Genomic DNA, 25,494 nt, shown 5'->3' with positions numbered 1-25,494 from the left:
GTAATATCTGGTGCCAGAATATGGTATTGAACCCAACTTTTCTTGACCCTTTGACCTTGGGGTGGTGAAACCAAGACAAAAAGCTACTGATTGTTCTTTCTCAGGTTGCACCAGCTCCAATCTCAATGCTGCAGCTCGTCAGGTGTAACTGTGAGAAATAAAAGTGTTCAAGAAGGTGCTCATGCAGAGGAAACAGTGTGGTCTGTACCGAACTTTGCAAATGTGGTGGGGAAGGCGACAGCTGTACGAACATAACACCACCAAGGATTGGCGAAGATCTAGAAGATGATTGAAGCAGTGACAATTATAAATGTTTAATCAGTAACATTGACACTCCTGATTCATACATGTAGCATTTTCATACCTTTGAAAAAAAACTTATCCATCTTCGAATTGTATAACCGCCCAAATAAATTTATATTGAATTACATACTCTATATTATTTCTGTTAAATGTTTTGGAGGATTGGCAAAGAGTGTTCCAATCATAAATATGTTGTTATTATTGGAATCCTCCTGTACCAAAACATATGATTAGACACCAAAAACATCTTCTTGTGTCTTGGTTCAAAAGTAATGGCATTTTACAGAGAAAACCCCCGAAATCAGGCGGCCATCTTGAATTTTTTTCCAATATTTAGAGTATTTCTAGTGCTCTTAGTTTGCTTCTAATGAATCTTTGTCCCCTTTATATGAGTGTAGATAAAATAAAATAAAATAAATATTGTATGACATTTGAATGAATAGTTATGGTTAATTTGCAATATTATTTTAAAAAGAAGATTTTTGGCAGTGGCCATTTTGAAATTCAAAATAGAGGCCCTAAATGTTAATGGAAAAACTGGCATCCTTTATTTCTAAACCAATGAAGTTTCTAGATGTATTTAGACATGGGTAACACGAATCTACCCCAAAAAATGACAAATCCAGAAAATGTTACATAAGCCCACGGACTATTGGGTGTGTGACCACGACAAATTGATTCGATTTTGGTGAAGATCCGAATCCAAATCTGGGTACGAGAATTGTTAAATTTTCAAAGTGATTCTTCACCATTGAGAGATCGGGCCAAAAACGATATGTAGCATGATATTTAAAAAATGTATTGGACCCGATATGTTCTCATGGATCAGGCATGACATGGCAGAGGTATGTGCTCAACTAAGTGCCCTTCTAGTTTGAATTTTTTCTGTAAGAACTATAACTTCATAGAAAACCTATAACTGTGCAAAACAATATGGATATACAGTATGTGAGCTATTTTAGCCGAAGTACCAGTCCTCTTAATCATAAATCTAAGACTGGTCATTATTTTTCCTTATTATGATGGATTGCACGGATCTTTAATTCCTTCAAGTAGATAAGTTGAAAGGTTTATGAAAGCTTGTGTCTCTGAAATGCTGAACAACTTTATAAGTCATGTGTTGACTCTCAGAATTGCATGTACAAGAATGGCTGAATTTTTGATCCCGCCCCTCCCCCCCCCCCCCGCCAAATCCTCCCACCACCCATTCCTTTCTATATGTTCTATATACATCCTTTTCATTTTTTCCTGCCCATGTCCCTCTATACTTCCCAGTGTGGGTTAGAATCTGGTATTGTATATACAGATCTGTATTAACAGTAAAACCTCAGTTCATTTTTTTTTCAGGAGGTACTGAAGAAAAGTATTTTATGACCTCCACCACCCAAGGTGGATGGAGGTTGTTTTCACCCCTGTTCGTTTGCTTGTTTGTTTGTCTATGAGCAGGATATCTCAAAAAGTTGTTGACAGATTCAGACAAAACTTGGTGGACAGGTTGGGCGTGTGACGAGGATGAATTGATTCGATCTGAATCCGGATCTGAGAAAAAAATTTTAATTTCAAGTGACTTCACCATTGAGAGATGGGGTGAAATGATACACTGTACAGCATGTTATTTCAAAATGTGGACACGTTATGATAATACTCGGTGGATAAGTTGGTTAGGTGACAAGAACAAGCCAAATGCATTTTGGTTAATGTCCGGATACAGATCCAGCCTATTACTGGGATACAAAACATAAAAACTGTTCCGCCTGGTGAAGGTATGTGCTCTACCAAGTGCCATTCTAGTTTCCTTTGTTTCGGTTATGAGAATTTCTTGTTGGCATCTTTTCTGTGCAAGTTTTATTTTCAAGTTTGATATTCTGCAGTTTCAGTACTCGTTTAATTTTGTCATATATTCATTCTAATTATGTTTCTCAAATTAGTGTGTATTGCCTCAATGCAAGAATTATCCACAGATATTCTCTTGCCGAAGCAATATGAACAAGCACCTGCTAACACACGGAGACAAGAAGTACGGCTGTGAGATCTGTGGCCGCAGATTCTATCGGGTTGATGTTTTGCGTGACCACACGCATGTACACTTCAAGGTAATAAGAGTTTAAGTTTGTGCATTTACATCTACTATACTAAAAAAACAGAATATGTTTGTATGTATGTATGTATGTGTGTGTGTGTTTGTTCGTCCTTTATAGGCGGCCGAACCGTTGGATGGAATGAGATGAAACTTGGCATGAGTGATCCTTGGGACATGAGAACGGACATGGGGGGGGGGGGGGTCAAGTTCAAGGTCAAGGTCGCGGGGTCAAGGGGTCAAGGTCTCCGGGTAACTTGAATTTCTCAATTTTATCCGATCGAGATGGGACCAACGCCATTCGACAGATAATCAAAATTAAATGACACAGTTGATTGACGACATTCACTTCCGACTTCCGGTTTTCGAATTATGACGTCCTAAATTGACTAAAACGTCAATTTTTAATGTTTTGTCCTTTATAGACGGCCAAACCGTTGGATAGAATGAGATGAAACTTGGCATATGTGATCCTTGGGAACGGACATAAGGGGATCAAGGTCAAGGTCAAAGGTAACGGGGTCAAGGTCACCGGATAACGTCAATTTCTCAATTTCATCTGATCGAGACGGGACCAACGCCATTCAACAGATATCTGTACCCGCCCCACTTTGCTAGTATATACTGAAGTACACTGAAGCAATTTTAAAACACAGCCTTACATGTTGCTTAGAACAGATACAGGAAGTATCAAGATGAAAAAATTTGTGTCGTAGATGCACATTTAACATCCACCAACTAATGCTGCAGATGGGATGAACAGTTTAACCTCTATCCGAGGGATGGCACACACCTTGATACATCATCCTGTGTGCGAAACACCAAGGCAAAATGACTCAAATGCAAATGTGCTTACTTTTCGGATGTCCTGCCGCACCCAACATTTATTGAAATATTTTATTTTTTTCTGGTGCAAGTGCAAACATGCTTTGCATCTTTCTGTTAAATATACACCTTGTAATAGGCATCCACAACCATCCTTGGCCATGTTGTGGAACATCAGTTGAAGCCCTCACTGTTTTTTTCTTCCGCACTCACTTGTTCACCTTTTATTCGCTTTTATATTTGCTTTCTCCACAACCGCTTGAGCAAATGACACAAAACCTTCAACAGAAGAGCATCTATGTCTGGTGTGGGCTTAATGTTGAAGTTGGTAGACTTGGGATCCAATAGTCCTGAGTTCAAATCCTGCTCAGCTGTTTAATTAATACCAGTTGGGGTTGACTAAGCCTGTCATCATTGCGAGGTCGGCAAAATGAGTGCCAGCATGCTGGTGTCCTGTGTCGGAGTGGCGACCCGTCCAGGATTGTGCCCAAGTGCCAAGGAGACTGCTTAGGCAGCACCAACGCTCTGCCCAGAGTATGGCCCCAATATCCTTTCCTCCATATCGCGAGACATATCTCAAAAAGTTGTTGACAGATTCAGACAAAACTTGGTGGACAGGTTGGGCGTGTGATGAGAATGAATTGATTCGATCTGAATTTTGCATATATATATATATATATATATATATATATATATATATATATATATATATATATATATATATATATATATATATGTATACTGTATATACATATACATACATATGTCTATTTATATATATATATATATATATATATATATATATATATATATATATATATATATATGAATAGACATATGTATGTATGTGTATATATATATATATATATATATATATATATATATATATATATACATATATATATATATATATATACATATATATACATATATATATATATACATATATATATACATATATATACATATATATACATATATATATACATATATATATATGTATATATATATATATGTATATATATGTATATATATATATATATATATGTATATATATATATATATATATATATATATATATATATATATACACCAAGGAAAAAATTGAAACGTGACGAATGGCAAGTACTCCTCATGAGGAATAAGTGTGATTTTTTTTTTTTGTCATCGGTGCCTTCGTTATGACATCATAATTGCATATGTGGAACGCCACATCCGATCAGTATGAACATTTTTGAGGGTCATCTCAGGATAAATTGGTCCACAGAAAAAAATTTGTTGTCATCGGTCATGTGATTCGGCAGATATATTGGTTTTTTGACAAAAAAAAATAAACCTTCAAAGTCTTCTTCTGTGAAATGGCTGAACAGATTGAGGCAAAACTTTACAGGTATGACCGCCTATTCATGAGGAACAAAATGTTCCCACCCTATGATATCATCAGTCACATGGTTTGGCAGCCATATTGGATTTACCCCAAAAACAATAAAATATCTTCTTCTCCAGAACAGCTGGACAAGGGGAAACCACACAAATGTTCCCCAAGACTTGGGGATACCAGGGTATTCAGGAATAATTGATGTCACATGGTCTGGCAGCCATATTGGATTGAGCGAAAATCTTTTTTAAATATTATTTCTCTTGAACCGCTTAATCAATTGATGTGAAACTTCACAGTTAGATCTAGTAGTGATAGGGAATATATGTTTTCAATTTCAACCTGATCGGACACATGGTCTGGCAGGCAGAATTATTTTTTAAAAAATTAATCTGGGTTACTTTTTTTTTTTTAATACGGCTCACTTGACTGTGCCTGGATGGATTTGAGGGTGGAGGAGTATCAGCTGAATCCCAAATCCTATCCAGGTTTCTCCTGATGACTCCATCTTTGCTTTTTGCTGGTTTGTGTTCCTTATGATGACTTGAATGCAGGATTACTTATTTGGTCTTCAATTTGATTTGAATTGAATTTATTTTAATCCCATTCTGTATTCAATTGAATAATAATAAATGTCATGGGTCAAGGTCAGGTATCCGATCAAAACGGGATGTCTTGGTGCCCGGTCATCACTGCCAGCAGTTATAAAGTGGCGGTTCTATTGTCATTATGTTAGTTATGTCTATTAATTATGTAACACCCCAGTACACAATTGCCACACAAAATACACCACACAAAACAAGTCCTGGCAAGGATCTACAATCTCTGATTGCTCTCTTTCTTGTTAAAATTGAAGTATAAATTTTCAACACTGCAAGGGGTATCATGTTCTATGAACTCTCTAGAGTCTAGTTGTTATTGTTCTGCATCACCTCGTTCATATTTCCTCCAACCTCAAAGGAGCAAACCTGTCATTCATAGAACATTCCATCTTTATCACAAAAGAGACTATGATCTTTCTGGGATGATTTGCTTACTGATTGGGTGTAATGTCCATAAGTAGATGGTTTTGAGTGGGTGAAATTGGCTATGGCAGGTGGGCATCCAGCCTTACTTGGCCTTGTTAGCACAGTGACATCTGCATGGGCAACACTTTTTGATGCATCTTCCCTTGTCTTTTCTTAGCTCTTTCAATGTTCCCTGAATGAACAGTTTGCTGGTAGCAGTGTCTGCACCATGAAGCACAATTTTGTGCTCACTCACATGCACTTCTTTGTTCAAGACAATTCTTTATGCAAGACAACTATGTAAAAGACATTGGAAAGACAGTCCAGAAACCCCTAACTTGAAATGACCTCTGGGCTTTCTTTTTTAATGGGGGGAGGAGGGTGTTTGTCTACACCTGTTTTACATTTTAAATATGGATTTTAGTCTTTTGGTTTCTTTTTCTCCATCTTTTTTTGAAATCTGCAAAGGAGAACAAGAAGATCGCATTTGTCACAATATGACTGTTTTGATATATTAAAATTCATTAGTAACTTGATCTGAAAATAACCTTAAAATCTTAATTCCCATGAACATTTTTCTGTTTTTGAACATTACAAGAAATATGTATATGAAGGATGCCAACAATTTAATCGGACATAACTTAATGTTACTGCACTATTGGTTCCAGAATCACCTTTACAGATGGAAAATTAAACTGATGTCCAGAATTGTACAGTTCACACCACCATACGACCTTGTCGATGTTGCCATAGCATTTGTCCCCTTCTGATATGTCATCCTTCTCAGGACATAGCTGTTATGGAGGAGTCAGAAAGAAGTGAATTTATCAGTCGCCTTGGCATCGAGGCCGAGGAATTTGCGGAGGGCCAAGAGAGAGTGGAATTGGAAGCTGGAGAAGAAGTGCTGGGTGGTCAGACTGAAGACTGTAATGCTGAGGGTGTGGGTGGACTTGGTGAAGCTACAGCAGAGGGTTTGAAATACGTGTGCAAAAAGTGTCAGGTACTGTGATGTACTGCAGTCTTAAAGAATCACCATATTGACAAACCATTTGTTTGTAGGTCAGTTACTTCTGAAGGATGTTAGATGAGATTTAAATTCTTGAGTCGGAAGCAAAACTGCTTTACTTTTTAAAAATGTATTATTCTTTGTTAAACCACCTCGCTTCTCACCACCATTGTTTGCGTAGATATGGTTTGCTCGCGGCTCGGATTATGTCGAGCACTTATCATCTGAGCACGGGGAGAGTGCACATACATGCAATATCTGCCGGCGCTCCTTCGCACTGAAGGCCACATACCACGCCCACATGGTTATCCATCGTCACGAGCTCCCGACCAATGATCCCAGTGCACATAAGTAATTTCTTTAGTCCCAACAAAAATACTTATGATTGTGAACAGTATCTTCATTCTGAGGTCACATTTCTTAAACCAATCTGACTTCTTTTCTCTTTTCTTGGTCTGCTGAAAATGTCACTTCAGATACATCCACCCATGTGAGGTCTGCGGTAAGATCTTCAACAGCTCTGGTAATCTTGAGAGGCATCGGGTGATTCACACAGGTATGCTTGCTGAGAAGTATGTCAAAGTTTCTACTATGCGGACCATTCGGCTGTTTGGTCTTTCAGAAATTCACTTCATCTGCCTTTCCCATTTCCGAAGGTGCAGGAGAGACTTTTGTAATCGGTGTTTGCATGTGAATGTGGGAGTGTGCATGCAGATCTTCTTACATATACAGTGGATCGTTCATTATCAGATGTGTTTTTTTGGTTTGATTGTGATTTTAGGTTAATCGTTTTTTTATTTTCTGAGGTTTTTATACTGTATTTCATTTTCACTCGTGGATATTCTTCTCTTCAATTCCCACATGTTTAGTTTGGTTGTGTATGCACTACATGCAGGAGTGAAATCGCATGCATGTGTGCAGTGCGGAAAGAGTTTTGCTCGCAGGGACATGCTAAAGGAGCACATGCGAGTTCATGACACTGCACGTGACTACCTGTGTGCTGAGTGCGGAAAAGGTATTCGCACACACACATACAATCATAATAATGTGGGTGTAAATTAATTAATTTTTATCTGGCATTCGAGCATTCTCCAAACTTACTCCAGTTGCTGCCATTTGACACCTGTGTTAAACTAGCGAGCCTGATCACAGAACTTTGCTCCTGTAGACTCATAAGGAAGTTGAGGCAGATGCCAAACAATGTTTGGCCCATCATACCTCTGCTGCATCTGCACACCAGTAGTCCCATTCACTGCTGGTCATGATAATTATTCAGCTAATCCCATGCAGATAATTTTGTTAGGACATTGTAACATAAGGCTGTGATTTTTATGTTTTGAAAAATATCATGAGATCTTGAGATAATATGTGGCTTTTGAAATGATGAATGAATGAATGCTAAACGAGGCCTTTTGTGCATGTGCTGTGTGTGTCGTTGCACTGATTCAATACAGCTTGCCGGGCACTTTTAACCTGCTGTGGCTAACGCAAAATCTGTGATTCAAATCGTCTTTTAAACATATTGTTACGGATTTCAGAATCCGATCCGACGAATGCATACAAACCTCCAGGTCCTTTGATAGTTATTTCCCTAAATGCATGTCTAGGATAGACCTATCCCCATGTCTGGTGGGATTTTAAATGTGGTGCGTTGAGAAGGGTAAAGAATAGATTCCCTCTCTTATGGAAAGCTCCTTTTTCTCTTTACGACAGACACATTCACACACGTGAGATAGCGTTAGCCCAACGGAGGCTCGATGCCCACCTTATTCCATCGATGTTTGACACCCCGTTCAGCAGCTCTCTGGACACTAACTGGCCTTTTTTTCATATCGGGCTGAACATTGAGGTGATAAATGTTGTTGACGTTTTATGAGCGCTTCACGTTTTTGCTCGGTAATTCTGACAAATGGCTGCTTTTTGCCGTTCGTCCAGCACCACAGGCATGGCGTCGTGGGCCAGGAGTGATCGCGGGACAGGCAGGTTGTCATGGCAACGATTCACAAATGGGGTGGGGTGGGTTTGCTGGAATCTGCGCCCGCCCAGACGAGCCGCCTATAAAGAGAGGACGAGAGGTCCGTTCTTGGCGGGTCAGTCGACAAGGAGTCAGTTTGTGAGTCAGTTTTTCGTCAGTGAGTCGGTATCAGTCAGACGACTTTACCAGTCAGTTGGCGAAAGCTGGTTGCGGTTCTGACAGCTTCGAGAGTCAGTTGGCTTCAGTCAGTTGGTGACTGCTCTGAGAGTTTTGCGACAGTCAGTCAGCTGGGAAACGGCTATTTTCGTCGATTTCCAGTCAGACGGTTGCTGAGTTGGCAACGGTTGGTGACGGCCTTGCAGCCTTACAGTTTCTCACAGCGCCTCAGCTTCTCACAGCTCCTAAAGGCCCTGTCACACCTTGACGTTTTAGCCAGCGTATGGCAACGTATCAGAATGTATGTAAAACGCTGACGTATGCTGAACTGTTGATGTTTTTTTCCACTTTTGGGCGTATTCATAATGAGTTGGACATATGCATAACGTATTAGTAACGTACACAGAACGTTTCGATAACATATAGATAATTTATACCAATGAATGCTGAGCGTGTTGTCGGCGTTCACAACCTCTGCCCAACGATAGTCTAACTTATGCATAGCGCGCGGCAGCGTATCGCCGACGATCACGTGGCGTAGGCTATTAATAGGCTGCGGCTCGACGATTCAAATGATAACCGCACTAGACATCAAAGTGTCAAGCCGCTGTCACACCTTAACGTTTTAGCCAGCGCATGCCAACGTATGAAAAATTTGCCGAATACGCCGGCACACGTCGAATATGTTAAGAGCACGCTGAAGCACGCTGGCATACATCGTAGTACGCCGAGTACGTCGACAAATTTTAAGCATGCTGAAAATTTTTCAACGTATGCCAGTGTATGACGCACACGTTCCGCATACGCTGGCCATAAGTTGTAGGCACGTTATGCGATCATTGACACACGTTGCTTGTAAGTTACTCATAAGTCGAAACGTGTCGAGGTAATGTTTAGCGTATCCGAAACTTATTTCTAACCTATGAGTAACGTGCTTTGAACCTATGTGTAACGTATCTCCAACACATATTGACGTATGTAAATGTATTTGACGTCTTCCCGTCGACCACAGAACTTACTGAACGTGTTACTAACTTACAGCTACCGTATAATGACATATTGGCAGCGTTTAGGGGAATTGGTATATAAAAATGGGGTTCACACAGGAGGAACCCGTCAGTGTTCCAGACTCCATGGTTTTTTTTTTGTTGTTTTGTTTTTTTCTTCGGAATGACAGTGATGTTGACACTTCGATTTATAGTGCGGTTATGATTTTAAATCGTTGAGCTGCAGCCTTTTAATGATGTTATATTATAACCGCACTATAAATCGAAGTGTCAACATCACCGTCATGCCGAAGAAAAATAAAAAATAAAAAAAACCATGGAGTCTGGAACACTGACGCCAAACATTACCTCGACGTGTTTCGACTTATGAGTAACTTACAAGTAACGTGTGTCGACGTGTCAACGATCGCGTAACGTGCTTACAACTTATGGCCAGCATATGCGGAACGTGTGACTCATACGCTGGCATACATCGAAATATTTTGAGCATATTAAAATTTGTCGACGAGCTCGGCGTACTACGACGTATGCCAGCATGCTCTTAATGTATACAAAACTTACCCATAGCGTATTCGACGTGTGCCAGCGTTTTAGACAAATTTTTCATATGTCGGCATACGCTGGTGAAATCGTCAAGGTGTGACAGCAGTTTAACAGCTGTCTAACGGTTAAGGCTCCTGGTGGCTCCTGACGGTGGGTGACGCTCAGACCGTTTATGCTGGTTCTGCTCGAACCCTGCTCTTGGCGTACCTGATTCTTGGGGGTTACGTCGATTGGTGTTTGAGCCTGTTTGCGAGTAGGTGCACAGCAAGGCTGGGTGCTGGCAACAGACACGGCACGCTCACACATTTCAGGACGTTTTATTTGACGTACGACCTCTATTTGGTGAGCGAGACGATTTCTCCCCCAACCCCCCAAAATGATATGCTGGGTACCCTTGTCTGTGTTTAATTGTTAAGTAAGGCATAGAGATAAGCATCTGCTCTTTGTTGCTTTTTCTATCAGTGCCTGATTAATTATTTATTTGCTTGCGATCATTTTGATTGCTTCAAATTAACTTATTTTTACCTCACAAAAATAACAAGTTCTTTTATTTATTTATTTTCTTATCAATAAATTCCTTTGACTTTCCAACCTGTCGGTGCTTGTCCTTTCTTTCCATTGATCCAGCATTGTCTGAACCTAGATAGACTGGGAAGTAATTACCACACGAATTGACTAATAATAATAGTCGGCACGCACCAGCGGTTAAACGGCACGCACCAGCGGTTAAACGCTTGGCCGCCCTAATTAAGATCTAATCAAGATAAGATTGGTTCTTTGCCGAGGGTGCGCTCCCTGTTCAGGAAACCATGTGACCTCTAGTTAAACGGCATAATTAGATGGTGGACACTGGAACTTGTGCTTAACTGATTGGCGTTCGTGGTTCTAAAGCCACCCACCGTACCACAACGTTAATTGTGAGCGGTGGCCCCAGGTCTGGCTCTTCCGAGGACAAACGGATTAAACCCCCTCATCATACACTCGGTACCCGTGGCCATTACAATACTTTTCAGCATTTGGACGGAAGTGTGGCAATTTCAAAACGGCTAACGATAATTCGTGTTCCTAAATGAAAATCGGACTAACATAAATATAGGAATACGAGAAATATCTGTGGATGAGAGGAGTTGAGTTCGTACCATTTCCTGTTGATACAATTAACTAGTAGCGGCCAGAGTTGTAGCACGCACGCATGCACACACACACACACACGCACGCACACACACACACACACACACACACACACACACACACACACACACGGATGCTTCTCTTTTCACCAATAGATGCAAAAATCTAGTATAATTCTCTTGTGGCCCCAGAACCAAATAAAATGTATGTATTTATAACGGCACTTACAGCCCACACAACTCCCAATACCAGTGACCACCCACCCCCCCCCCCACACCCCCAAACATGATTAATAGTAAATAGCATCATTTTAAACTTACCCTGTGCATCGACAAGCCCCAGGTAATTGACATTCGCATCGTTGTTAAGAAGCACGAAGGTTTGGTTAGAACGCACCCGTCTGCGAACCTTCGGGGCTTTCACGGCCAATATCGTTGGGAGTTTTTGCAGTATGGGCTGCAAGATATCAACTTTTTGGACAAGTTGATTATAAAGTTCTCCAAATCTTTTGCTTTGCAGAGACACACCCCTTTCTCGCAGGTACGTTTCCAAGTATATTCGGCTTCATTAAAAGCTTTGTTAGTCATTTCATGCTTCAATCATGATCAGGCACACATGATACACGTACAGGCCGCCCCGGTGGACATTGTTACTAGGGGTTTCTACGCATGCTCGCCGAGCATTCAGGGCCAGTTTGTCATTTCAAAAGTCACATATTCAATATGAGTGGCAACATGTTGGACACTCGGCAAGCTGTTGTACCACAGACAAAGAACATTGCACAGTCTATGGTCAGACAGATTGCTTAGACAAACCAACTCGTAGACCTAGATAGTAAGTAAAAGCGAACATTGTCAAACAGCATGGAAGACTAATGAGTCCAGCCCTGAGAAATCACACTGGAAGTGCAGCTCAACATCATCAATATTATGACTGTAATCAGAGGCGGCGTTTGTCATTTGGGGGCCCCATGCAAAACATAATCATGGCCCTGTCTGGCCCCTGTCAATCTTTCATCGCCCTGATAAATGTATTTTGATATCCGTCTGTCTGACATCGATGTATTCGGTCGTTACTTATGCAATCCCAACCAATGAAACTTTCCAAGAGGACTACGGGTCATAAGGCAAAAGGTTGTAGCGACTTCTTTTGCCATCCTCACCAGGAATTCCGAAGATGGTGCGAGGAAAATTATCTTTGTGAATGTATACCATACCGCGCCGCTCCCAGTGGTGGTGGGAGAGGGTATTACGAGTGACGCTTCAGAATCCTCAATTGCATCGTGACTCACGAGGAAGAGGAAGCCATATTATTTTCACACTCACTTGGCCTATGTTGCTTTAACCTCGATTGTAAAAAAGTCTGGAGGAATTCCCATTTTATTGCCTTCCCCCCTCCTCACCCCCTGCATTGCAAAGGTGCAAATATAGCAGCTTGAGCATCGTTCCACGTTATCGTACCATTTTTCCAACGATATCTCAGAATAATGACAAGAACGTTAATAATAATATTAACATTACAGTATTGTAAAATAATAATATTAACAATAATAATTGGACAAGAATTGGCAGTAATAAAAAGAATAACGCGATCCTTCCCGGCCTCCCCCGTAGATAAGTTTCAAATTACTTTATGTGATTAGAATAACGGTAACCCCCTTATCTCAACCACCATCCGTAAACACAAACTTACGTGAAAAGTTGATCCATTATTAATCGGCTTGCTATCGCTTGCCAAGCCAGCCTTTCCTTATCAGTTGTTTCGTTGGACTGCCTGCTCGAGTGGTTAAGCCACTTGGCGAGCGCTCTCCAAGCTGATTGGTATAGGAACACACCCCGGCACATGTTCTCACCCTCGGACCCTTTTCTGATTTTGCCTTTTGTGTGATGAAAAAAGCTAATTTTTGTGATGAGAAAAAAAGAAAAGGTGTGCATTTGTTGAGCAATATCAACATGTATTAACAATAGGAATTATCCAAATTTTATTGTGATTATTGTTTCATTTGTATACATTAAACATAGTTATTATTCCACTTGCTTTATCTACTAACTATCTACTATTTCCTCACCCCCTAATTTTGTAATAGTTCTGTCTCGTTAAACATCATGGGAAACTTGTTGTAAATCCATCATTACATCACAGTGCTTTCTTTCCTTAAGATGGAACATTCTCTTTCAATCCATCCATTGGGACCATACTCTGTACAGAGCGTTGGTGCTGCATAAGCAGTCTCCTTTGCTGGTGGATACAATCCTGGACAGGTCGCCACTCCGCCACAGGATACCAGCAAGCTGGCACTCATTTTGCCAACCACAGAAGGAAAACAGGCAGAGTCAACCCCACCGGGTATTAATTCAGCAGCCAAGGGGGATTTTAACTCAGGATCCTTGGATTCCAAGCCCACCACCCTAACCATTAAGCCAACACCAGGCATACATTCCCTTTGCGCTGTGTTTATCACCACTCACAAGTTGATGTGTTTTGTCGACAAAGCCTCACTTAACCAATGTCCACACGAGCCTCACTTAACCGCCACCTACGTCGGAAGCATCCCGAGGTTTCGAAAGATTGTGACCTACGATCAGTCGTGTGGGGGGGCCCTTGTCATCTCGGGGCCCTGTGCAATTGCACAAGATGCATGCCCCTAACGCCGCCTCTGGTTGCAATGTGTTAGCCCAGACAACCACACATCATTGAAAGAAGTTAATGATTGCATACGACTATGCTTTGTGCCACTTCTGATGAAGAATCAACATTGTCTTGCTTGACTTTGATTAGCCGTGACCATCTGAGGTGAACAGCAGCAACAAGATACAAAATTGAGATGAAACCTTGATTCATCGGACACAATACATTGGCATATGATTGTCGATCTCAGTGTGTTTTCTTCTTTGATTATAGCTCTTTCATTAGCGTCCAAGTTATTTTCAAAGAATAACATTAATTGGCTATGCTTCTGATTTCTCCAGATTTTACTTTGCCATTTGCAATTTCAACATGGTTGATCCCAAATACTTTGGGATTTCCTCCATTTTGAATTTGTTTTGATGCTTGTTAAGCAGAATAATCCAAATATACAGCCATTTAAATGTAGAAAGATGTTGATGTGTAAACATCTCCATGTAATGTGTAACTGCCCAACATGATTTGTTTGGAAATGAGCGTTTTGGTCCACCTCTTGGAGGTCCTCTTCCATGAGGATCCCAACCTTACTCAAATGTTGACCCAAACACACACAACACTTTAAAAATGAAATTGTTTAAGTACATGACAAATTTGCAAGATTGCTCAAATATATAAATTTATGCAAGATAACACTGAACAACAAAAATTTTTTACTGGAGATGTGTAAAGTGATTTAGACTAATTTGGGTACGCTGATTTCAAAAATCATAACCGTTTTGCATAACGTCAGGATTTTCAGTAACAGAAATATTCCCATTGCCTAGAAGTCAGGATTTCAATGAAATTTACAAAAATTCATTTATTCATTTATTTCATCATGAATGCTTCAAAATTATAGAAATTACAGAAAAACTCCACTAGAATGTAATTAAAAATGCTTTAGGCATTTGGCTTTGCGTTTGTGCTGCTCTGTGTCAGTTTCACGATGCAGGAACCAGCAGAAATCGCCCATCATGTTCGGGTTGTGCCGCCCTTGGTAACACGTCTCCATGAGTGAAATCTCTTGGTGGAATCGCTCGCCGTGCTCGTCCGAGACTGCTCCCAAGTTGTCAGGGAAGAAGTTCAGGTGCTGGTGTAGGAAATGGATTTTCAGGGACATCCTGGAGCCAAGTTTCCTGAAGGACTCCAGCAGCTGCTGCACTATTTCTTCATAGTTGTCCGCGCGCTCGTTCCCCAAGAAGTTGTCCGTCACAGCTTTGAAGCTCCTCCACGCTGCCAGCTCTTTGGGGTTTAGAGTTGTCGGAAAAGTTTCGTCCTTCATAATCTGTCGGATTTGCGGTCCAACAAAGACACCAGCCTTGATCTTGGCCTCCGACAAGGTGTTGCCAAACTTTTCCTTGAGGTATAAAACCCACGCCCATTCAGATCCATTGCCCGTACAAAACTTTTCATCAAGCCGAGCTTTATGTGGAGTGGTGGAAGGAAAACCTTGGCTGGGTCGACAAGGGCGACATGCTTCACGTTGTGTCGACCAGGTACATGCTCTTTTCGCTCTTCCCAATCTTTCTTCGTCCAGTGATTCTTGTCGTCTCTGCTATCCCAGAGACAAAGGAAGCACATGTATTTTGTGTAGCCTGACTGCAGCCCTAACAACAGCGCCACCACTTTCAAGTCTCCGCAGATGTGCCAGTTGAAGTCATTGTACTTGATGGAATCAAGCAGCTGCCGCATAGTCTCATAGGTCTCTGTCATGCCGAACGCGTGAGCCAGTGGGACTGATGGTTTCTCGTTGCCATTGTGGAGCAAAACAGCCTTCAAGCTGTTCTTCCCCGAGTCGATGAAGAGGCGCCAGTCTGCAGGATCGTGATCACACCCAAGTTCTTTCAACAGACCGTTGATGTCACTGCAGAATGTCATCGTGTCTTCCATCTCAAAGAACTCAGCCATGTCTCTGTGACGTGCTCTGAACAAGGATATCTTGGTGTTAGGTTCAAGTAGATTCCACTGCTGCAGCCTTGATCCAAGCAGCTCTGCCTTCGCCTTTGACAGCGAGAGATCTCTTACAAGATCATTTAAGTCTCCCTGGTTCAGAAGGTGTGATTCTTGAGTGTCGGGTTCAAAAGGTTCATCATCACCATCCTCTTCACCACTGCTTACAGATATGTTCTGATCAGCTGGAGGTGTTGGAACGGGGTTCTCGTCATCATGAGGCACAGGTTTACGAGCAGAGACGCAGTCAGCGTACTTGATGTGACCTTTATTCTTCTTGTTGAAGCCGGCGATGCTTGTGCAGCAGAAATAACAATCATCATGATGATTCTGCGGCTCACGCCATATCATGGGCACCGCAAATGGCATGCTCGCGCGCTTGCCCACCAACCACTGAGTCAAGGTTGTGTGACAGCTTGTGCAGCAGATGTGTGGTGCCCAGCTCTGTTCTTGGTCCCCCACCTTACACCCGAAGTAGTGAAAGTAGGCGGCCTTCATTTTCACTGCTGTAGATATACTTCGCTGTTGATCTTTTTTGGTATACCGACCACAGACATAACAGAAGTTGTCAGGATGATTGGTACAGGAACGCCTACTCATCTTTATCTGAAAGAAAGAAATATAACACAAGTTAACAACAATTGTACGAAATAGACATGTTAAAGACATATGTAAATTTCATTGAAATCCTGACTTCTAGGCAATGGGAATATTTCTGTTCCTGAAAATCCTGACGTGATACAGCAAAACGGTTATGATTTTTGAAATCAGCGTACCCAAATTAGTCTTAATCACTTTACACATCTCCAGTAAAAAAAAATTTTTGAAATTTGTTGTTTAGTGTAATAATTGTGATGCAATTTATTTTTTTTCTGAGGTTTCTGCGCATGAAATTAATTGATCATTTCTCCCCCTTTCAAATCGCCATTTCTATAAATGGCATACAGCATATTATTAAAAGTGTGGGTGTGTTTTGGGACATCATTTTTTGGTAGAGGTGAGCCAGGAGACTCCATGATGGGGGTTTTCAAAGTGGTCCAACATGCCATTTTTCATACCTCTACCATGTTTCTTTTGATGCTCAAGTCATGCTCATCATGGTGCTGTGGGTTTGCATATGCTTCTTGCAGGGATGAAAACCAAGCATGCACTGCGTCACCACATGAAGCTACACAAGGGGATCCGGGAGTTTGCTTGTGCTGTGTGTGGTCGTAGATTCAGCCAGAAGGTGAACATGTTAAAGCATCTTCGCAGACACTCAGGTGAGGGCCCAATGCACAGTGACTCTGAAAGAAAATCAACTTACCACATCCCGACACAATGAGTTGGTATTACCTACACGACGACACTGTGTGCGTGCATGCAGGCACAAAGGATTACATCTGTGAGCTCTGTGGCAAGACCTTTTGTGAACGAACCAGCCTGGAAACACACAAGCTGATGCATATAGGTGCATATGGAAAGGCAACACCAATCTCACATGATGATCAACAATAGGAAATGATGATCAACAATAGGAAATGATGTAAAAGCAGTTAATTTGTGCAGTAGCACATGCTGTGCAAAAACACTTTGACAAATTGAACAAAATGGATTTTATAGCAGACATTGCTTCATATCCATTGCAGAGAAGACCAAAAATATACGTTGCCAATTGTAGTTTTAGCCAAGGAAGGTTGGATTGTGACACGTACATGATTTCTACAGAAGGGAAGCGTTACGAGTGCAACGTCTGCCAGCGAAAGTTTGTCACAGCATACATGCTTGGAAAGCATACACAGCTGACGCATGAGCGTGTTGAGGCACAAAGCTGTGATGTTTGCGGCACCAAGGTGTCCACACGAGCCTCACTTAACCGCCACCTACGTCGGAAGCATCCCGAGGTTTGCCAGATTTTGGGAGGAATCGTGTTTGTTTCCATTTTATCATTTTGCAATATTGAATTGCCATATAATTTATAACCCAAGCGATCTTTATTTTAACTTTGCAGTTGCACTGAGGGTTGAGCGATGGGCTCTGGGCTTTGATCTGCTTCATCAGAATGTTTCATAGTCTGTTGCTCAATATACCTAATGAGCTTTCAATAATAATCCTTCGATGATAAATGAATGAATGACTTGCTGGGTTTTCCCCAGATAAAAAAAAAAATAAAGATATTCACCCATTGCTTTTGTTACCCTCAAACCAAAGTGGATCAAATCATTGACTTTTGAATTGTAAATATTCTTAAAGCTGCAAATTTAACGTCTATTGTCAACTTGTTCTCACATCGTTCGCTAACGGTCGCTGTTCGCCTCCCTAGAGATTGGGCGAGCACGCAATACGCCGATTTTATGCGTATTGGAAGCACATCAGGCTGGCTCGATCCTGGAATAACTTTTAATTGAACTGGCCCAAATACCTGATGGCCTTATGGGGAAAACCATGCAGAGTCATATTAACGAAAAATCAAGCTGGACTTCAACCTACGGTTTAAAAACATGACTTTTGTTGCTCTAAGGCTTGGTGAGCAGTTGCTCAAATATCATTTGACTGCAGTGAGATCAGAAAAAGCCACAAAACTATTTTTTTTTATATACTTTTCTTCGTACTATTCCCCCAGCTCCAGTCAGTGGTGTTTATATCCCAGGATAGTGTTACTCTACAAGAACACACCATCACTGTAGTAACGGTACGTCATTGAAAATAAGATGTAACACTCACTTCTGTTAGAGCATAAAAGCAAAACTTTCTAATGTCTCTTCTTCCATAACACTTCCTGTTCTCACTGATTTTTCATTGTTCTTCATGACACCACTTACCTTTCTTCTCACCTTCGTCCGTTTATCACCTCTCATTTTCCTCCTGCCGTATGTTCACTGTTATTGCTCCCACCCATTTCCACAGCCTGACATTTGCGATGCCAAAACAGAAATGGAGGTCGGTGGTGGTCGTGAAGCCGTTGAGCTCGTTGGGACCGCATTCGGCGCAACAACCCATTTGGCAGAGAGCGATGATCCTCAGGTAAAGGATTTGTAATATAATTTCTCAGAGATTCACTTGTTTGCTGACCTTGCATCTGTTGGCACATCGCCCTCCCCAACCCCACCTTGCCACTTAATCACTTTATGCTTCACTTTCTGTGGGTTTGTTTTTTTCACAAGTTAGTCAGCTCTTTCATTAGTTGCTTGTTACCAGGAGAGTTGCAAAGGAGAGGGTATTGTGTTTTGGTCTGTTTTTCTCTGTTTGCTACTTGGCAAAAAAAAAATTATATTTCTTTGACAAGTATGTTGATCACCTCCGTTTGTGTGTGTGTTTGTGTCTGTCTGTCTGTCTGTCTGTCTGTCCGCTCGCCACCAGCCCAAACCGCTCAACCGGTCGTTCTGAAATTTTCAGAGATTAATGTCACCGACCCTGCGACAGTCCCACATTGAAGTTTCGTAAAATTTGGTCGACCGAAAAGGTCTACATCGGCCAAGAGGCCAATTTGAGCCTAATTTTCTAAAATCCTCAAATTTCATTCAATTGACTTGAAATTTGAACATGATTTGCATATCAGGTCAGTGAATTCAACCACCTGTTACTTTTGAGGTTATCTTAGATCAAAAGATCAACGTAGGCCATAAGGTCAACCCAAAATAAGCCAAATTTTTTAATTGTTTCTAAAATTGTTAATTTTCATCTGATTGACTTGAAATTTGAAGAACATTTGCAAATCATGTCGCTGAATTCAACCACCTATTAATTTTGAGGTGAACTTAGGCCAAAATGCCAATTTGAGCCAGATTTTCTAAATCCTCAGTTTTAATCCAATTAACTTGAAATTTGAAGAGCATTTGTTTATCAGGTCACTGAATGTAACCACCTATTAATTTTGAAGTAAACAGGCCTATATGCCAAAAGGCCAATTTGGGCCAAATTTTCTAAAATCCTCAATTTTCATCTGATTGACTTGAAATTTGAAGAGCATTTTCATGTCAGGTCGCTAAATTCAACTACCAATTAATTTTAAGGTCAAAAGGTCAACACAGGCCTAATTTCTAAAATTGATAGATAGGGCCAAAAACTAAATATATCACTATATCTCAAAAAGTTGTGGATGAGTTATGTCAAAACAAGATGGATGAGTTGGGTAGGTGACAAGAACAAGCGGATTGGATTTTGGTTCAGATCCAGCCCATCAGTGGGACACAAAACGTGAACTGTTCCACCTGTCAGAGGTATGCGCTCCACCGATTGCCATTCTACTTTGTGCTGTTTTGTCAAGTTGTCACTCGATGAGTGATTTTTCATTTGTTTGTTTGTCCGCACAGAACTTTCGTATTTTTTTCCTCAACCGCTTGTCGCATTGAGAGAAAATTTTCACCATCGGTACGACTACTCATGTAGAATGACGTAATCATAATTATGACGTCATAGGTCACGTGGTGTGGCTGACATGTTGGAAAAACAGAAAAACTTTGTTCCTCTGTATCTCTGAATCCACACAAAGGAAAAAATTGAAACTTGGCACATGGTAAGTACTCCTAATGGGGAATGTGTATTTTTTTTGATGACATCATAGGTGCCATCTTTATGATGTCACAATTGCAGAACGCTACATCTGATCAGTATGAAAAATTTTGAGGGTCATCTAGGGATAAAATGGTCCGTAGAATTTTTTTTGATGTCATCAGCCACGTGATTTGGCAGCCATATTGTTTTTTGTTTGTTGTTTAAACCTCCAAAAATCATCTTCTCTAAAGTGGCTGAACAGATTTAGGTGAAACTTTACAAGCATCACCGCATATCCATGAGGAACAAAAGGTTCACACATATGACATCCTAGGTCATATGGTTTGGCAGCCATCTGGATTTACCCTAAAACCTATTAAAAATATTTTTCTCCAGAATTGCTGGACAGATCGAGGGGAAACTTCACAAAAAGATTCCCCAAGCCTTGGGTGTTCAAGTTTGTTCAGGAATAATTGATAGGCCACATGGTTTGGCAGCCATATTGGATTGAAGAAAATATTAAATAATGTTTTCTCTGGTACTGCATAATCTATTGACATGAAACTTCACAATTTTTTTGATTATATTTTTTGAAAAAGGCTCACTTGGCTGTGCCTGGATGGGTTTGAGGGTAGAGTAGCAGCAGCTGAAATGTGAAACTTATGCAGGTTCCTCCTGATGACTTCATATATTTGCTTTTTGCTTGTTCGGGTTCCTTCTCATGACTCAAATGCAGGACAGTACCTAGTTGGTCTTCCATTTGATTTGAATTGAATTTATTTTAAATTTCATTCGAAATTCAATTAAATAATGAATCAGGGTCAGGGTCAGGTTTCCAATCAAAGTGGGGTTGCATCGAAGCGGGACGTCTTGGTGCCTGGTCATCACTGCCAGAAGTTATAAAGTGGCAGTTCTAATTATGTATCTTATTAATTACGTAACACCAGTACACACACGCCACACAAAACTACACAAATACTACACAAAACAAGTCCTGGTGAGGGTCTGCAATCTCTGATTGCTCTTTTTCTTGTTTTTAGAAATATCAAACATGACAGTCTTCCTCAGTATAACTCCTGTGCAGTTTTCCTTACATATGTTCACCTTACATGGCCTTTTCTGTAGATCATGGCTTCTGCGGCAGGAACTGACCTCACGCCTTCTGGTCCTGTTCATTTCCCGATGCAGTCAATGTCCTCGCGCCGAGATTCAAGTCTACAGCTAATTGGCATGGGGCAGTCTTGCTTGCAGACAATGGTCGCAGATCCCAGCTCCACAAGCTCACACCTTGGATTAGGCCAAGGCATTGGCTTACAGCCAATGATGGTGAGCCAGGGACAAGTTCTACAACAAATGGCAGTGAGCCAGGGACAAGGACTTCCACCTATGGCAAGCCAGGATCCAGAAATGCATGCAACTGTTACGAGCCATGGACAAACTATGGCAGCTATCGTGAGCCAATCTCAGGGGCTTCAAGCCATCACAGCCAATCACCGACCAATCTCAGTGGCCCACGGGACAACAATGCAATCGATAGTTGGAAGCCAAGGCACAGGAGCCATCCTGCCACTCGATGCAGCAATCTTTGCTGCGCTTGACGTTGGCCGACCAATTGAAATCCAAATTCAGACTGCTCCCCCCAACATAAGCTTTGCAGCCAATGGGGCAGCTGTAGCAATGCCGTCGCCTTGGCGACACTCGTCTCATAGTCCTGACCGTTGCTCTCCTGTTCCGTCTCAACCATCTTCTGCCCCTTAAAATCAATTTTGAGCTTCGCATAATTAATATCATGCAATTTTAAGAATGTATCTGTAGTAAATGTGACTTATTGGTAGTGTTTGTTGCATCTATGTTCATTGTAAAGTGACCCTTAAATTCACATTTTGGAGACATGGATTTCAGCAACTCGACATGGAATCAACTACCTTTCTCAACTTGGCTCCTTTTATCAAACAAAAATGCTTCAGCCACTGGTCCTGTTGTTGGTTCAAGTCTTTTACGATTTCTCTCTCCTCCTTTGTCCTGCTGTGAACCACCAAAGAACGGCCATTGATTTGGATCTCTGGGGATTTTGTAGACTTTTCCTACATTTATCAGTCATGTTGGGGTCATGACATTTTGCCTGTCATTAAAAAAAAAAAGTAGCATTTGATTTGATAAAGTTCAAGATGAGAAAAAATTTGCAGATACCTCCAAACAATACAACGTTAAGTTTGGTTTTATTCAACAATGCATTTGTATTGCATTTTAAATGTATGACACAAGTGCATGACATTAATATTATTTCTGTACTTACTTTTGTTTTTAATATTTGTTCCAAAAACAATTGACATGCGAATATGCATGACTTCAGGCTGACTGTGCCCCAAAAGAAACATGTTTTCAGAGCATTTTTGTGAACAATTACGATTTTTTTGTAAAGAGCCATTTTATATCCCTCCCATAGAAACAAAGATGAACTTTCTTTGATGACCGTTATTCATGACATTTTTTATGACAATCAGGTGGAACGCACACTTTCTTTCTGATGCTTTGACTCCCTTAGCTACTACCTTATGCCATGAATTTTGCAGTCGAGCACCATAAGAGATGATGGAATTGGTCAGCCAGATATAAATTTTTATTATACAAGCAAAGAACTTGTCCTTGCGGATTGCTTAATTCTCCAATTTCAATTATGTCTATTGACATACTTTATTACGAGTTGTAATTCTGGCTTCACCAGGTGGCACCACTATACAGTACACATTGACATGAAACAAATAGGTATCTTCCACCGACGCCGAACCACCAGGAGCTTTGGTTTTTTGGGAGTATGAATTTTATTTTTGGCAAGTCGATCTTCACGATGTTCGTGATGCTCAGCTACTCTGTTAATATTAAATGTTAATATTATTGGTATTAAAACATGTTTGGCATGGCAGTTCCCATTTCCAGGAGTATGAATTTTTTTTAATGCCTAAAACCTACCCCGAGAGTACAACCACCAGTTTTCAACTAATTCCATATCCAGCAGTTCAGTAGTGCGTGGAAGTGAAACAAACAAACCGTAACATCTCCTTGTGATCGCCAGAGGCAGAACACTCGAGGCCTGTTCTGGCAGAACAAAGGGTTAATTCCACCAACATCAGCATTCTGCACTGGCTAGCCCAAAGCAATTAGGAAGATATACACAGCCCAACCCTATTGGCACGAGCATGAGTCGATCCACAATTTACAAATCGACCAACCTGCAAGTGCTTATGACCAATATGAAACGACCACAAGTTCGATCGAAATGGAGCGCTACAAGTTCAAGTATAAATGAAATGGAAATTCAAGTCGACACAAATCCCACAGCTCCATCAACCGAATCCAGAACTGACTCACCAGTGCTTGACTTTTGAAGCGACTTGCCCTCCACAATATTCAGTGGAACACTCCCTAGAAGCAATCTACTCAGGTGAGGTCAACCTTCCTGGCATCAAGATGGGGTTTGATAGCCCTTCAGAAGCAACTTCCATTGATTCGTCACAATCCCTGCTGAATTCCCGGCTCTGCAAAGTCAGATTGTCGTGACAGTCGCGCACATGATCGAAATGATGATGACACGTGTAGCCATCCAATAGCTGCACCACAACTGACACTGGGCCAGTTTAATTCACCGCCTTTGCCGGTAACCATGTTTGGCCGGAAGCAAAGTTTCGGATGTATAATAGATTGCCGACCCCAACCGGATGCATCTTCGCATGTTGATTGTGAGCCACTTCTTGCTTGTACTGCTTGGCTTCCACGTTACACCCCAAATTAGACCAGAGTAGATCCAAGTGAATCTTTAACACCAAACCCATGAGCAACTTGGCAGGAGTGACTCCTCCATACCAGTGGTGGAAATGAGGGGTTATCTAATATTTGAACAAAAACCTTGAGAGCCATGATTCGACGCTCCCCATCTCAAGTTTCTTCATCCCACACTTCAAAGTTTGTACAGCTCATTCAGCTAGTCCATTAGATGCTGGGTGATGTTGTTTTGCGATTATAAACACGGCGATACGTGACATGCCTTTTGCAATTATAAACAGCTGGCCTCTTCACTCGTGAAAATGGTGTGATTGTCTGAAATGACCACATGTGGCAAACCAAAAGTTGCAAGGATTGCTCTCAATATTCCACTGTTAATGCAGTCGTGGCTTTTGGCATTACAGCCAAGTCAATGCACTTGGAGTGTTTTTTCCATGACAATTGAGAACATATTCCCAAATAGAAAAACACAAAATCAATATGAACTTTGGACCAAGGTCTTGCAGGCCATCTCCAAGGATGTGGTACATGCACAGGGTCCTTGGCATTCTCTTGGAACATAGCACATGCCTGAAGAAAAGACTCAATGCTGTTACAGATCTGGTCTAGGGGATAAAATGGGGGATAGATTAGAACAGTTATTACATGGTACATGTGAGTGTGGTATAATTCCTGTAAATGACAAAGCATGTTCAACACGTGTTTAGAAAGATCTCGTCTCTCCCACCCTAGTGTCTGTGGCTCAGCTCCACCTTTCCCTCTCCCAAATTATTGAGCCTTTCCTGCAATTTATCTGTCAATATATGGAGTTGTTTGTTTTTTTTCGCAAACAGCCAATTTGTGTGACCCACTAGGGTGAACGTCAAGAACATGCCCATACACGGATATTTGTTGGACTAAGGGTCATCAGACGGGTGGGTAAGGCCTAAGTCACATTTGCTCTACGGCGAGGATACGGTGGCCGTACGCCCTCTGAATTGACAGAAATGTGCGGCGGCCGCAGAGTTTCTGAGGAAGCCTCAGGGTGGCCCTACGCCGTATGGCTATATTTTACAGGCCGTAGGGTCGCCGTGGAATTATAACGCGGAGTTATAACTTTTTTCATTTCTACGTTCGCCGTAGCAATTTGACAAGCCGAAAAAAAAACTGGTAAAAACAAAAAATTAACCCATTCGTTATCGTCCGTCTGGCCGCACGTTCGCCTTAGGACCCCCCCCCC

The 25,494-nt window shown here is 41.2% G+C and overlaps 1 protein-coding gene across 10 annotated transcripts in view; it reads left to right on the top strand.

The window, feature by feature from the left end:
- Nucleotides 1-23,427, top strand: part of PRDM15 (PR/SET domain 15) — a 192,943-nt gene extending 169,516 nt beyond the window's left edge. For 7 of the 10 annotated variants that reach the window (XM_085870224.1, XM_085870225.1, XM_085870221.1 and 4 more), the window contains 11 exons: nucleotides 2,265-2,396; nucleotides 6,378-6,590; nucleotides 6,778-6,947; nucleotides 7,073-7,152; nucleotides 7,492-7,611; nucleotides 17,153-17,284; nucleotides 17,389-17,472; nucleotides 17,730-17,905; nucleotides 18,625-18,693; nucleotides 18,909-19,025; nucleotides 21,621-23,427. In XM_085870224.1, the coding sequence (XP_085726350.1) occupies nucleotides 2,265-2,396; nucleotides 6,378-6,590; nucleotides 6,778-6,947; nucleotides 7,073-7,152; nucleotides 7,492-7,611; nucleotides 17,153-17,284; nucleotides 17,389-17,472; nucleotides 17,730-17,905; nucleotides 18,625-18,693; nucleotides 18,909-19,025; nucleotides 21,621-22,253 (1,926 nt within the window). In that variant the 3' untranslated portion in view covers nucleotides 22,254-23,427. The other 3 variants (XM_085870228.1, XM_085870229.1, XM_085870231.1) reach the window with 3 other exon arrangements.
- Nucleotides 23,428-25,494: the final 2,067 nt, after the last annotated feature.

Source organism: Eptatretus burgeri, chromosome 2, assembly GCF_056783735.1.
Source record: "Eptatretus burgeri isolate ZD-2024b chromosome 2, Ebu_testis_v1, whole genome shotgun sequence".
In the NCBI taxonomy this organism is placed as follows: Eukaryota; Metazoa; Chordata; class Myxini; order Myxiniformes; family Myxinidae; genus Eptatretus; species Eptatretus burgeri.
This window is presented reverse-complemented; position numbering and strand designations above follow the sequence as displayed.